The sequence below is a fragment of the Nomia melanderi genome, chromosome 6 (genome assembly GCF_051020985.1).
Source record: "Nomia melanderi isolate GNS246 chromosome 6, iyNomMela1, whole genome shotgun sequence".
Lineage (NCBI taxonomy): Eukaryota > Metazoa > Arthropoda > Insecta > Hymenoptera > Halictidae > Nomia > Nomia melanderi.
In genome coordinates, this window is record NC_135004.1 from 11,929,763 (window position 1) to 11,944,329 (window position 14,567).

Genomic DNA, 14,567 nt, shown 5'->3' on the forward strand with positions numbered 1-14,567 from the left:
TACGAATATTTATAGTTTTATAGCTTGGAATCACGGAACTAATAATAATAGATTATTATCGATATTAATAGCTCTAATAATCAAAAATAATAAAAAATCGATTGGACTGCTACAAAAATTACTATCTTCTCCTTTTCTCAAAATATTTGTGACATATAAATGTTTGTGGAATGTACAATAAAAATGTAAATGTAAATATGTGAAATATAAATTTGTACACTATAAATATTTGCAATTTTTGTTAGAAGAATGTATTGAATATTGGCAAAATGTCTCACGTGCATTTCCATGCGCATTTTCCGGTTTCAAATATACATTACCAACGTTCCAGAATAATTTAATATAAATTGACGTTCAGGAAAGGGAACGGTGAGTGAAAGCAGGCAATAATGTACTGCCATCTGTGATCATTGAATGTAAAGGCAGCAAGTGATAAAGAGACACATTAATCAGCCGCATTCGAAGTGATAAACTACCACGGGCGACATATTCTTCATATTTTTCTGAAATGTGCCTCTAGGATGATAAATTTGTGATTTTTAATTGGTTCGAACTCCATTTTAAACGAAATTATTACTACACTCCTCTTTTAAGAAGACTACCAAGTTTTTATTTGTAAATTAGAGGTAAATTAGAGAGAGTAAATTAGTTCATGTGTGAACTATTAATTTATTATTTAAATTCGCTTTTAAATTTAAAAAATGCGATACCTGTTACAATTAAAATTCACGAATCTTTAAAATTCAAAATGTTACACAATTCAATTATATCTATTATGTTACAAAATTAGACTAACTCAAACATAATTCCATTAATTAATCAATATTACATGAATATTATGAAATTTCAATATAAATTTCACTTCACAGTCCTATCAATAAAACTATTTAAAAAGTTCAAAGTTTTGAAAATTTTATTTTACAATTTTATGTATATTTCGTTTAATCTTTTCTCCACTATCTCTTACCGTTCTCAAGATGATCCACCAGACAGGAAAATTTGCATTTTCTCCAAGGGGCGGTCTCACCCCTTCGAAATTCGGCACGGAGAAAAATTTTGATTAATTTCTAAACGATGTAAATAACATAACACTTGAAAATAATTTCCAAATATTTATTAAACACGAAAATTCGTCGACGCACATCGGGTATTTGATGGAAATAAAGTATATAGGATATCACGAAGCGGGACTTTTGAACTGTTTTATTAAGTAAAAATCTAGTATATACAAATAGTAGGTATAAATTAATAATTACTCGACTTAGCACCGTCGCACATACCATCTACAAATAATATTGCGTAAAGTGTGTACTGGTGTACTTATTCACGCTAGAAAATTGGTAGTTCCACGATCTACATTCACGCTCCGTGGAGCGGCGCCTCAATTCGATCACTCATCTTGATTGACACCGTGCAATAACCAAGGAATTATTAAAAGCGACGAAGTTCGTCGTCGTTTCCATGCTTCGAGTCGTCTTCCTGCTGGCTTTACGAGCACGAAACAACCGGTTCGAAACTTTCGTGCGGAATTTTTCACGTATTTTTCCATGTCAATCAATATGCTTGACTCAATCGTAGCTCGAAGGAGTACGCAACATTGAACGTTCAACGAGAAATATAGGTTGAAGGATACGGAAGGACTCGTCCGCATTGAAACTAGGAAGAGTAAAATCATTGCTACGCTAAAATTAATAGTTGTTATACTGCACAACGGAACATGCAAACACTTTATTAACGAATACGTTTCATTCCCGTCCGAATGCGCGGGAGATATATCGAATTCATTAAATCGATGGAAACGGAATAATGATATATTAATTGGCAACTGACAATATAATCATCGGTGATTACATAACCTGCGAAACGAGACGCGAAATCTTTTTGTGTTCGTTTCAAGTACAAAACATATCGCGAAATTAACCTGTCCGACGAGTGACTGCGTTTGTGAACTCTTCGTCGTTAACACTAAACGTATCATTGAAATGACTGAGTATAAAATGAAAGTAATCAAATCAAGCGATCAATTTTTCTTAGTGAAAAAAGACGTAAAGAAACTACGAACATTGAAAATCTGATTAATCGGTGATATAGAAATTGATATAAAGTTAGACGAACGAAAGGAGACACAGAATTTGAAATCGAATTTTGAGAACGATCGTTTAGTGTTAATCGAATGGAGGAATAGAAAAGAATTTCTTGCAATAAACAGTACAATACAATTTATAATGGTTTTAATGTTTTAATTTATACCGTGGATGCAATTGAACCCTTTAATTAATGCTATTTTTATTCTTCACCGCTACACAGGTAGATGCAAATGTATTTTACGAATATAAGGTGTGAATGTATGTGCTCGATTGAATTATGAATAAATTTTATTGGGAGTTCAGGCGTATTTGTATATTTTAGAAGGGGTAAAATGAAACGAAATGAATCATATTTTCAGTGTATTTTATAAAGGGTAGGATGAAACGATATGGAAGAATCTTTACATGGATAAATTTGGAATAATAAAATTCATCGAAATTCATGATCAAGAATACAAGGAACGTGAATTCCTTATCACCAGTAAACAGGTTAATATTCTAAGAACAACGGATGGTTGAAACTACAGAGATATTGCAAATTATTAAATTCGAACTACGAGGGAAGTTAGAGAAAATAACATTTCTAAACTACGATTGTTTAAGAAATGATACATAAAATTTCCTTTATCAAAAGTCCTATTTAATTATGAATAATATAAGAACGAAAGTTCATTCAATTGTTTATTTCACGGTAATCCGTCAAATCCGCGATCCGATTATTTCTCATTTATCCTTTCTGTAACTGAAACAAACATCGAAATTATGAATCGAGAAAAAATAATTAGGCTCAGAGATTTATCAATTTTGTCATAAATCGTTTATAAATAACGTTCGGCAATTTCTTGGTGTTCCGTCGGAGAACAGGCGAATCGTTAAAATACAATCTTCGACTTAAAAATTCGCACACCTCTGCAATAGATAAAACACGTAATCGAAAAACACGTATGACAAACCAAAATGCGAGACCTACACATACACATGAAAGTAATCGAACGTCAATATATTCATAATTGAAATGGACGAGGATCGTTGCGATCTTTTAAATTTCGGAAATATTTCGTGCACTGGATACAGAACGTATTCGGGGAACTCGAATGATACAAAATCGAGTTAGAACTGAATTAGCTTAAAATAATAGTGCCTGCAAGAACGATTATTTAAAAAGCCATTAAAAATAATAATTAACCCCTTGTCTTATGACTTCTTTCGCAACTGTGCTCGATCAATCTACTTTATCGTTAAGAATTCAGTAGAAAAAGAGAAGAACTCGATGTTTAGTTAATGTCTGTGTTTACTCTCAAGATTAAAGCTTGATAATACACAAGTAACATTTCATTTATATACAAACTAAATAAATGACGTTCAGATTTGCTGAATTCAGTTGAAAATTTTCATCGCGAGTCTGACTCGATGTTATAGGAGAAGGGGTTAATTGTGCTGATCGATGGGATCGAAGATAAAGTTAAATGTTCAAGAGTTCTACAGGAAAATTTCAAAGATCAAAGTTACGTTTACCAGCAAATTATTACTTCCATTAGGATAACGATCTAACGCAACTAGGAAACGATGTCAAAGAATGGTCATTATGTAACCCGCCACGTACATTTGCCACGTCAACCATGAAGTCCACACTCAAATACCATAGAGCATTTATAAGATAAGGTGGAGAAACGAATGAAGAAAAAGAGTTACGAAAAAAAAGGTATCTGTGTCTTGTACCTGGACATTAATAAACTATGGCAGTCTCGAAACTCGACTGCCACATCAAAGTCACTCTACTCAGTGGACAATTACCTCAGGCTACTAACAGCAACAAAGCAGTCATCAACTTCGAATCGTGAATTCTTTAATGCGCACAACCTACGGTTACCGTTGAAACACTCCCAAGGCAACAAAACTTTCAACCTAACCCTTCCACTGCGATAATAGACCACAAGATTTCCTAAATGTGTCACAGGTCCATAAAAAACTGAATGCTGATATTTCCAGTATTTTATACGACACATTCTGTATTAACACATTGACAATGTTAACTGTAAATTAACACTGTATGTCATGCAAACGACATATTTCTTCTAAATTTTATTGTATTGTAACAAATATATATTTCTAAATTCAAATTTAGCAGAAAACATCGATTCAGATACGTCCAAACCTCGCAGCGAAAGAGTTAACCCTTTGCACTCGAGAGTTTTTCAAAATATTCAACATTTTCCGACCATGTATAAATGACATTGTTTGAAACTAATTTAACGATCATTCACAGATAAATTAAACGACAAAGCTATTTTCTTTAAATATTTCACATAGCAATAGAAAGTTTCATTTAGAATACTAAACAATCAACTTCATTTTCCAATGAAATATCAATGGCAGGTTTTATAACTGACATTAACATAAATGATACAGAAATCAAGGTATTCTATTCTAACGTTTCATGGATTACGTTAAATGAACTTCAATATCATACATCAAACTTTGTAATTTCAAACGAAGTGACGACTGTTTGTCACCTCTCGAGTGCAAAGAGTTAATAAACCTTGCCCAACCTAACCACACGTTACTCGATTCTACTAAGATTCCCGTACAGTGTCCTCGATCCTCCCCCAAAACATCCTAGAACCAAGACTACTCTCGAATCCTCGTCCAGTCCAATGACAAGCGACATCGTCTTCCGAACACTTCCGCGCGGCTGCGTAATAATTCAGTTAGAAAACGTTGCGTCTATTAATACTTGCTGCGATGCGGGGCGAGCGTAGCATCATAGTGCCCGGCTTACTCTTCGTGTTTGAGCGGCGGCTGTCTCGTGCCGAAAGCGGCCTCCAACGGCAGCAGGTAGGCGACTTTCTCGCTGGCGTCGACTTCGCCGTCGTTCTGCTTGAGGATCGGCCTAGTTTTTCTGAGCAGTTTGCGCGGCCGTTGGATCACTTCCTCGTAGGAGACGTATTCGGGTCGCGGGGGAGGTTTCTGTTTCTTCGTGTAGTAGGCGGCGGACGTGTTCTCGACCGCGAATATCTGATCGGATTTCGCGGTCTGCGGGACGGGCGTCACGGTGTAGCCGGCGTTGATCAGAGCGGACAGATCCTCCTCGGACAGCGTGCGCGGCTTGGGCGTGACGGCTTGGTAAACCTGACGGCTGTTCGCGTCCTCGACTTCCTCGATGGTTATCGACTTGACGGGCGATTTCTTCAGCAAGCCTGACTCGGAGATGTACACAGATTGCGGGGACAGAGGGAGCTTCAGCTTGTGCGGCTGACGGGGCTGCGTGATCGCGGGTTGCGCCTGCACAGTTTCGACGGGGCCGTCGGGTTTAGGTACGGATCTGGGTACATAGGAGGATCCAGACGCTTGGTACTTCTGCAGTTCATCGTTCGTGAAGTAGCTGTTCAACAGGGGCAGAGGCGTGCTGCTGGGTTGCAGGGTGTAGTGGTAGACGGGCGAATTGGGGTCAACTTTCTTGCCTTCCACCTGGTCCTTTGAAATAGCGATGATCTGCTTGTTGACCTCGTTGCGCTCCTGAAGCTGAGCTTTGTACAGCGCCTCCGCCTGTGCCTGCGCCAGCTCTTGAGCCTTCATCTGATTCTGCTCGAAGTTCAACGCGTAGTTGCGCACCTCCTCCTGGATCTTCAAGTGAGCCCTCTGCTGTGCCTCTAGCTTCCGGATAGCGTCCGCGTGAGCCTTGAACTCCTCGGCCTGTTGCAGTTTCCTGGCTTCCGCTACCTCTGCGGTTGTCTGAGCCTTGACCTTAGCTCTGTAAGCGGCATCGGCGCTCTTCGGTTGCAGCTGCTCCTGCAGGTAATTGCGACCGGCGTCGCTGATCTGCGTGCCTTGCTGGATCTGCTCCAGCGCGGTACGCTGCTTGTCCGTTTCAATGGTCTGCCTGATGTGCTCCAGGGCGTTCTGCCTGTGCTGCGTGTATTCCGCTTGCGCCGCCTTGTGGAATGCTAATGCCTGAGCCTGAGCTTGAGCTTGCGCCTGCGCTTGGGCCTGTTCCAGGGCTTTCAGGTGCGCTTCGTCCGCCGCGTAGTCGTATTGAGGCGACGGACCGTACGCTTTCGCCGGTTGCGCTTGGTACGGAAGAGGCTCCTCCACTGATTGGTAGGCTACTGCTGGTTGGGGCTGGTGGTACCGTGGAGGGGATGTCTCGATGTGGTATTGCTCTGGCAATTGAGGGGCCGCTGTCGGCTTCGCGTACTGCGAAGGGTAGCTAACCAGCTGCTGGGAGTAGGCAGACGTGCTGCCTTTCGGTTGGGTCGGGAGCAGCTTGAATTCTTGCGCCTGATTCGCGGACACCAGCTGCAGCAGTTCTTGCTCGAATGTTCCTAGTTTCGGCTGACCGTAGGCCGGCACTTGGTACGTGTTCGAGGCTGATGCGCTGGAGCCTAAGCGAGCGGTGCGTATCGCCTCGGCGCGGTTCTGCGCGTCGACCTGAGCTTGGATTTCCGCGGCCACCTCCGCTTGGGCCAGCGCTTGAGGGTGAAGCTGGGGACGGGGCCTGGGCGGCACTACCGTCGGCTTGCGGAAATTGTAGTAAGCTTGCTGCAACGCTTGTTGCTGCCTCGCGTAAGCCGGCTGCGGTCTGCGCTGCGGCTGCGGCGGCGCAGGCTGCGGTTGCTCCTGCGCGTATTGTAAGACGGACAAGTACTCCGGTGACAGCTAGAAATATATACATTGTTATTTCAATGGGAATCGCTGCTTCGAAGGCGGTCGGGGTAGGGTTTCGTTCGATCGTCTCTTTTTTCCATCGATCTGCGGGGTTTGTGTGTTTATTGCGGGCATTGGGCGTAGCGAAACGGAACTGAAACTTGAACGAAGGTTTAGACGGTTTCGTGCGTTAATTGGGATTACGATCGTTTCTTTATTTACGCGGTCCTTTTTCAGTCGAGTCTCCTTTTACGCGGCAAATTATTATATTAACCTTTTGCAGTCGGTAATATTTTTCATTAATAATATTCATTATTTTCTGACTAAATATTAACGATATTTTTCGCAACTAACACGATTGATTATCTTCTATAAATTAAGAGACAGAACTATTTTACTTCGATGTTTTATGTGTTGATATATTACACAAGGTTTAATATTGAATTGAAAATTTTATAAGTTTGCTGCGTCGAATCAGATGGCGACTGTAAGGCGCCCCTCGAGTGCAAAGGTTTAATCCACTTATGCGAATAAAATTGACTTCTGTTTTCTGAAGTGTCTTTATTATTATTCCTTTTATTCCGCGTTTAATTTGAATTCTTTGTAATTAATTACCTACGAAAAGCTACGATAAAAGATAATCTTAAATTTAAATTCAGCTACGATCACTTCTTCGTCGAAGGGAATCAGATTTTCTACGAAATACAGAACGATCGTCATAGGTCACGTTGAGAACGTACGACTAGAAAATTGGCGACTACTCGAAAGGTTAAAATGATTGAAACGATAATAAAATGACAGGAAAACCGAATGAGCTTATCTGATTACGTAATAACTACGTCAAAGTACAACTCGCGGTGATCTACATACGTGCAGAGCACGAAACATTGGTTTTCCCAGTAAAGATAGCCGCTGCCAAACAGATACAATAAATATTCCCCCAGAAATTTCCGAACTTTCTCTAACCGTCGAAACGTCCCGTAACACGATAAAATTTGTCAACATCAGGCGAAGATCTCTTAGAGAATTTCGAATTCAAACCTGAATAATGAGTTAAATTTTAAAAATGAGCTAAGAATAAGGAAGCTTTATTATTTCGTATTAACCCGCTCGCGATTAATTTGAAACGAGATATTTTGGAAACAAATCCTATTCAATTTGCTTGAATACAAACATGTTATTTCTCCTTTATTAATAGTTATAGCTTGCAGACGTTGATATGGAATAAGAATTTTCTCTTGTTTCGAATGAATTATTAATAACAAAGTAGTTAGATGTGTTACGGTTCAGAAAGGAATCAAAATGCAAAGGGGCTAATAAACAAAAAGCATTAAAAAATTCATGGGATATATAAGTGTCGCAAAATCTCCGTTAATTATGATCTAAAGGACCCCCGATTGCGTCGAAACGCAACGAGAAAACCGACTCGAGCGTAACATTGTAATTTAAAACTGCTAACGTCTTCTCGGGTTTTACTTTCACCAACGTCTGGATCGCAAACGTTTTCGCAAAACGATTGTTTCCTTACGCTAATGAGATTAATTTAGAAAAAGCAGAAACGAAAGGGAAATCAATTCTTCCCGTTGCGTGTTCCGTTTGGGCAAGAAACTGGAATCGACCGCATATTTCTTCGCGCGGTTAAAGCCTCGTTTAACATCCAAACCGAATGGAAGTAACGCGTTACGCATTATTAAGTTATACGTTTTTGCTGTACCACGAATTCACTACGATAAATTTCCGACAGTTAATTATATCTGTCGATTATACTTCGTCGAGGTATTCCATTGAGCGTGTTCGGCAAATTCTAATCTAATGTTATACAAATGAACCGAGCCCCGGGCAATTAAAGATCAACGAAGACTTCGACTGCCGCTAATTATGATAAGAGTGGGGCATACCAGACTGACACATATATATGTATATATTAGCAACATTATCGATAAACGTGCCGCGACCGGTCAAATGACCGGCATTAAAATATGATTAGAACTTTTGCATTTTCTTTCGACCATTTAACCTTATATCGATTCCTATATTGCCCAATTAATCGGCTTTTCAGTTTTTGTGTTTCCTTTGATTTATGCCTCCACTAAGAAAAATTTATCGTGTATCTTGTTTGCCTCTATTTTATAACCAATTATTTGACTGATTATGGTAGAAATATGTTATTATGTAGTACCGGTACGTTTAGACTGTTGCAGAATTATCTGTGAAATACAAGAGGGTGCAGGAAATACTATTAGGAACAAACTGGAGATTATTCCAAAGAATATATTCTCATCCACATAATTTTAGCACGATTTAATGAATTGTTACAGATAAATAAAAATTCTAATTATAATTGATTAAGTAGATTTAAATTATTCTGACTACAATGAAAAATCTACAATAGGAAGGCACAGTACTTTTCAAAAGTAATTGAATAATTGAACTTTTGCGAAGAACTAATTTCATCGAAGTGGATGATTTGTTCATCTCACGTTAACGAAATTGAGATTAATTTATACTATAGCTAATTCGCTGGAATATTCCACCAGTATACAGCCACTCTACAATATGAAAATAAACTAACATATTAACGTTATTATCAAATAAAATTATCAACATTCACCCACAATTATCAACTGAAGCCTGAAAACTAAACAGGTAACAAAAGAATGCACTTCAACATCATTGCGAACATTGTTCATTATGTAATACGATCGGTGATTGAACGCACAGAAAAACATATCTCGACGTGAAAGTGTCAATTCATTTAAATAAGAAAAAAACTTCAACTTTGTATATCTGTCATTCGTTATCCGCAGAATATCGATCGCGTTGGATTTGTCCGTTATTTCGAGTGACTTTCAACGAACGTTGCGCGAGAGTCGACGATCGTTCTATGAATGAACTTGCGAGGATCGCGGATGAGTCGATGACCCACAAATGGTCGTAAAGATGGATTCATTCAAAGCAACTCGTCACGGTAACGGTACACAAGGCCGTGAACCATATGGAGAACGTATCTAGGGCCCGCGAGACTTGCAGACGGATATACTCTCGATCATTGGGTGTGGTATTACCGGTTTTGTCAGGTCGAACCGATTAGAAGGTAAAAGTTATGCAAGAAAGCATGATCGCGTTTAGCACGGCTAAACAATCAGGATCGAGTGTAGGTGTAGAGGAACACAAGAACCCGGCTCGAAACCAAAGCAACGATAGATCAATGATTCATTCTTCTATTTTAAATCTGTCTTTTTATACCCTCCTCGGGAATAGCTGGACGGATCCGTTATTCGAGCGCCACATGGAAAAGTTCTTTCGTTTATTGCATTCGATTTGATTAGGTTGCCCGAAAGGTTATGCCATTTTATTGGTCGATGTACAGTTTAGATTATAATACGAGAAAGTATTGTAAATATGTAAATCGAAAGGCAAAGAGATTCTGGATAAAATACCTGACGCATAGTTCAATGAACTTTGACACTAGAAGTAGTACTGGTGTTTTAGTTTTCTTATTTTGTAATTATGTTTTAAGTGAGTTTAATATTTGATTTTGAAATATAGGAATCTGTCACAATCTTTTTAAGGACTTAAGGATTATTCTTCATTTAAAAATTTAATGAGACTCTTTAGGCAACCTAGTAAATTCTCGTTATCTTAGCAAGGAAAACATGAAAATTTAACATTAACACTATTAAGACAACTATCGAGCAGTCAAATTGTCTTTCTGAAATTTCTCTGTAGAAACTAAATAGTGCAACTATTGAGACTTCAATTGATTTGCAATGTAGTTTTTGTCAATTTCTCAAGCAATTTCTCAGAGGAGCATCCGATATCTTCTCAACAATTGGAAAAAGAAATCATGAATGGGTCATTTTGACCCATCCAATAGTTCCAGTGTTAAAGTTCCAGCGTTTTCGACAAGTTCCCTTTCTAATGTATGAAAATGCAGGATATTTACGATCGTGCTCCGAACGAAACGTTATAAATATCGTTGAAACCTATGCACTCAGTTCTGCAACTTAATTATTTCGGTATAATTACTTTTATGCCCGCGTTACCGCGACATTCGAGAATATTCAGCCGGCGTGTGCACGGTAAATTTGTTATACTCGAGCCCGTTGTAGAAAGAGGATTTACGATTTCGTGAATTCCGTGGCTCTGGAATTCAGTTCCTCTCACTTTCAAATAACTCAAGTATTTCAACCCAGATTATTGTGGAAGAATGAGGAAAAACCGTGATTCCGTTTTATACTCTGAAAACTGCGGCGTTCTTTCCCCTTTTTTTCTCCGATGGAGAGAAATGAATATCGATTCGCTCATTAAACGTCACGTTCCAATGTAAATACGAAATTACGCTTCAAAACAGATTCCATAAATCTGATTTACATTCGCGCTTCTTATATAAGGAATAATTCAATTTTGCAAGCGGAGATAAAAACCTGAAACAATCGGGACGACTTGTTACGTTGTTCGATCATAAATCTTTGTTTAATCATTTACGGTTTCAGAGGACTACCGATGGAAAGTGTGAAAGTAGCGAGCACTGCCAACGAACGATAAACTAGAATTTCGTGATTGTAATATCTCAAAGACAATCAATGAATTTTTTCAATATTATTTGGCAAACGTTCGAGTCGATTTTGATTGATACATTTACCAGAATATGTATTCTAATTGTCTACTTTTATATTTACTTTAATAAATAGGAGATTCGAAATATTATAATGACACATGATGAACATATTTTCACAGTTTGAATTGATTTTTAGCCACAATATAATGACAGGTACTTTCTCATATAATCAAAGTGTATTAGAAAATTGAAATTACATTGCAAATTCGAGAAATAACAGAAAAATTATTTTACAAAGGGTTAAATGGCGGGGTTTAATTAGTTTCATTATTTCGCAGTTATTAATATTTGAAAAGTATTCAATACACGAAATAACTTAAAAAATAACTAGTTTCACCGAAGTTCTCCAAGGAATATCTGAAGAAATAGTAAAAAAGAGTATTGTTACAATCTTTATAAGTATTACGTATCAACCCTAATAAATGCTCGGTAGTTTTAGTGTTAACCAGTCAACTGCGTTTGACGAATATACTAATAATTCTTTCAACAATGAATTATTTATTTTTTCAGATAATCGTGTAGTCCTTTCTCTTGCTTTCGTTTTTCATAAAAATATACTAGACGCATTCGTCCTACGTTTAACGAGTACACACTTCAATTTTGTTTTTATTGTGCGCAGAACGAGAGATTTTTCAAACTAAATTCCACAGTTAGGCTAAGTATCGGTAAACAGACAACTGAAACGTACTCTCACGAATTCACGATTTATTCTCTAATAACACGTTGTCCTTTGCGAATACACCAACAGAAGTATCGCGAATGAAAAGAAAGTTATTGTCAGGTACAGTTCAGCTCTGTGGGAATGGTTCAGCCAGTAACGAGAGAATTTTTCGTCTGTTTGAGATATAAAGTGACAATGGCAATCGTGGGCATAGAAACGAACGGTATTGAACCAATTGCAGTTGTCGCAACGAAATATCTAGATAATGAAGGCGGACCCTCCGTTCTAATGGCGAGGAAAAATCCGCACTGCTCATGGCTATACCTTTACGAAGTTAGTCACTACGTTAGCCAGTGATAGGCGGCCAATAGTCACGGTTGACCGAGAGCAATGATGTTGCCTGTTTCTAGGAACACTTATTGTCTTGGGACAAGAAAGGCAGACATGGCGGGCATTATTGGCCATTTGTTATGTTATCCTTGAAGGAATATATATTCCGTCAATCCGTTACGTTCACTCATAAATATCTTGCCGCTTTTCATTTCCCACATTTATTTCAGTCCAATGTGTAGACTGGAATCAACTTTACATCTTAACACGTTAAACCCCGCACGATTTTATAAAGCAAAGTACACAAAATGGGGAAAAACATGATATTGAATCATTCGATTGAATAGCATTATTATTATTGCACGTTCTTCTAGCCGAATGTCATGAAATTAGGTAACATTATTTGTAATATAGAAACGTAACCAAATAATCGTCGTTTCATTGAGTGAACTATAGTAATTCAATTTGATTAGGGGTCACCGGTGACCCCTACGGCATTCGACGTGTTAATTAGTAGACGTTCACGAAAGTATTTAAAATCATGTGGGAATTTTAATATTAAACGTACGATTAAATGACCGGTTTTAAAGTTTTACTTAGAATTCTGCGTTTTCTTTCTTCCGTTTGACTGTATATTGATTTTCATATTGTATAATTAATTAGTATTTCAATGTTTGTCCTTCCTTTGTTTTCGTTAATAAGTGACAAATTTAGTACGATAATGAATCTTGCTTAGTCATACTATTTTTTATCGTTACTTATTATTCTCGTTATTTAAGTTAATGGTTTCTTGTTATTTAAGGTTATGAAATATGGCATATTTAAGAATTCAAGACTCCCTTTAATTTATCTTTGTTTAACATTTCATTTGGTAGATTTGTTGGATTTAATAGACTATTGTAATTGAAGATGATGGTAGATCTTCGTCCCAACGTTCCCATTTGAGACATTTTCACTTTTTCATAAATAAGTAACAAATTCTGTGCGATAATCGAATCTTGCTTAGCAATACGATTTTTCCACAGTGCTCGCTAACTTTCTTTTCTCGAACGATTGCGAACTAATTTCCACGAATTTCACGTACATTATCAACTTTCAATCATTGTTCCCCATTTTGATATACAAATCACATTCTATAAAAGAATAATACAAAATACAATTACACTGAACTTATTATAATTCATTTAACCCTCTGTCTGTACAAATATTTAACGTTAATTGCATTCTATACATTCTTAGTGCACAATGTATAGAAAAAATTTGGCTGCATAAATATTTATTACTATATTCAAATCTACCAATTCCAATGAAATGTGCTCAAATGTTATCTGAAACATATCACGGATATCATTACTAAAAAAAAAAACTTTCGAGATCTTCCATTTGCTAACTTTTTATTTACGCTTTTATCAAGTAGGGGAAAGGTTAAAAATCTTTTTCTAGACTGTCTGGTCAGGTTTCCTTCACTGAGTTAATCGATCACGTCGCTGGAAGAATGTCAAGTGCAGAAACAAAGGTTGACAACTGGTTATCTTCGTAGTTGCAGACAATCGCAAGTTCATTAACATTGCAGGGGCATTGCTCGGTTACGATAGAAGAATGTAAACAACGGTAGTTTGATATCGTAGGAAGATAAAGATAGTAGTCTTGCCTTGCAATGGATTGTCCCCGGCATTGATCTTTAATCAAGGATCCCACTATGAATATAATATTCTCTACCATACGAGCTTGGGCGAACCGATAGAGTATCCAAGTATTCGTTGTGCTATACGAGATCAACTTAAAGTAGACAAATTTTGTGCGAGCCAGCATAAAATATTTAAATATTTAAACTTTATTTAATTGTTATAAATGGATGATCATTTAATAGATTATATCGAGGGAAATAAAGTTCATTTAAAGAAATACTTCCTTTCGTCATTCGACTTATTGACATATTATTCCTTAAAACAGTTTAAGCTAATTTAAATTTGTCGTTTGTGAACATTAATTTAAACCGTTAGAAGTTTAATATCAGAAAATAGAAGTCCGACGCGATATTAGAACATATAGGTGAAGTTATTCTTGGTGAAGAGGTCAAGGTCATTTCAAAGTCAAGTGTACATTATTCCTTGTAGAATGAAAATATTACGATTCTTTTCATACACTAATTTTTACATATACTTTGTATATAATTAGTTTTTTTCAAGCAAACATTGTAAACAGCATTACATTTTGAATATTT

The 14,567-nt window shown here is 37.4% G+C and overlaps 1 protein-coding gene across 2 annotated transcripts in view; it reads right to left on the reverse strand.

Annotated features, from left to right (window-relative positions):
* Positions 1-1,188: 1,188 nt before the first annotated feature.
* Positions 1,189-14,567, reverse strand: part of LOC116427967 (uncharacterized) — a 34,254-nt gene continuing 20,875 nt past the window's right edge. The window contains exons 3-4 of one of the 2 annotated variants that reach the window (XM_031978951.2): positions 4,867-6,743; positions 1,189-4,779 (exon numbers count right to left, since the gene is read on the reverse strand). In XM_031978951.2, the coding sequence (XP_031834811.1) occupies positions 4,716-4,779; positions 4,867-6,743 (1,941 nt within the window). In that variant the 3' untranslated portion in view covers positions 1,189-4,715. Of the gene's footprint in view, positions 6,744-14,567 lie in introns of both variants that reach the window. The other variant, XM_076368285.1, reaches the window with a different exon arrangement.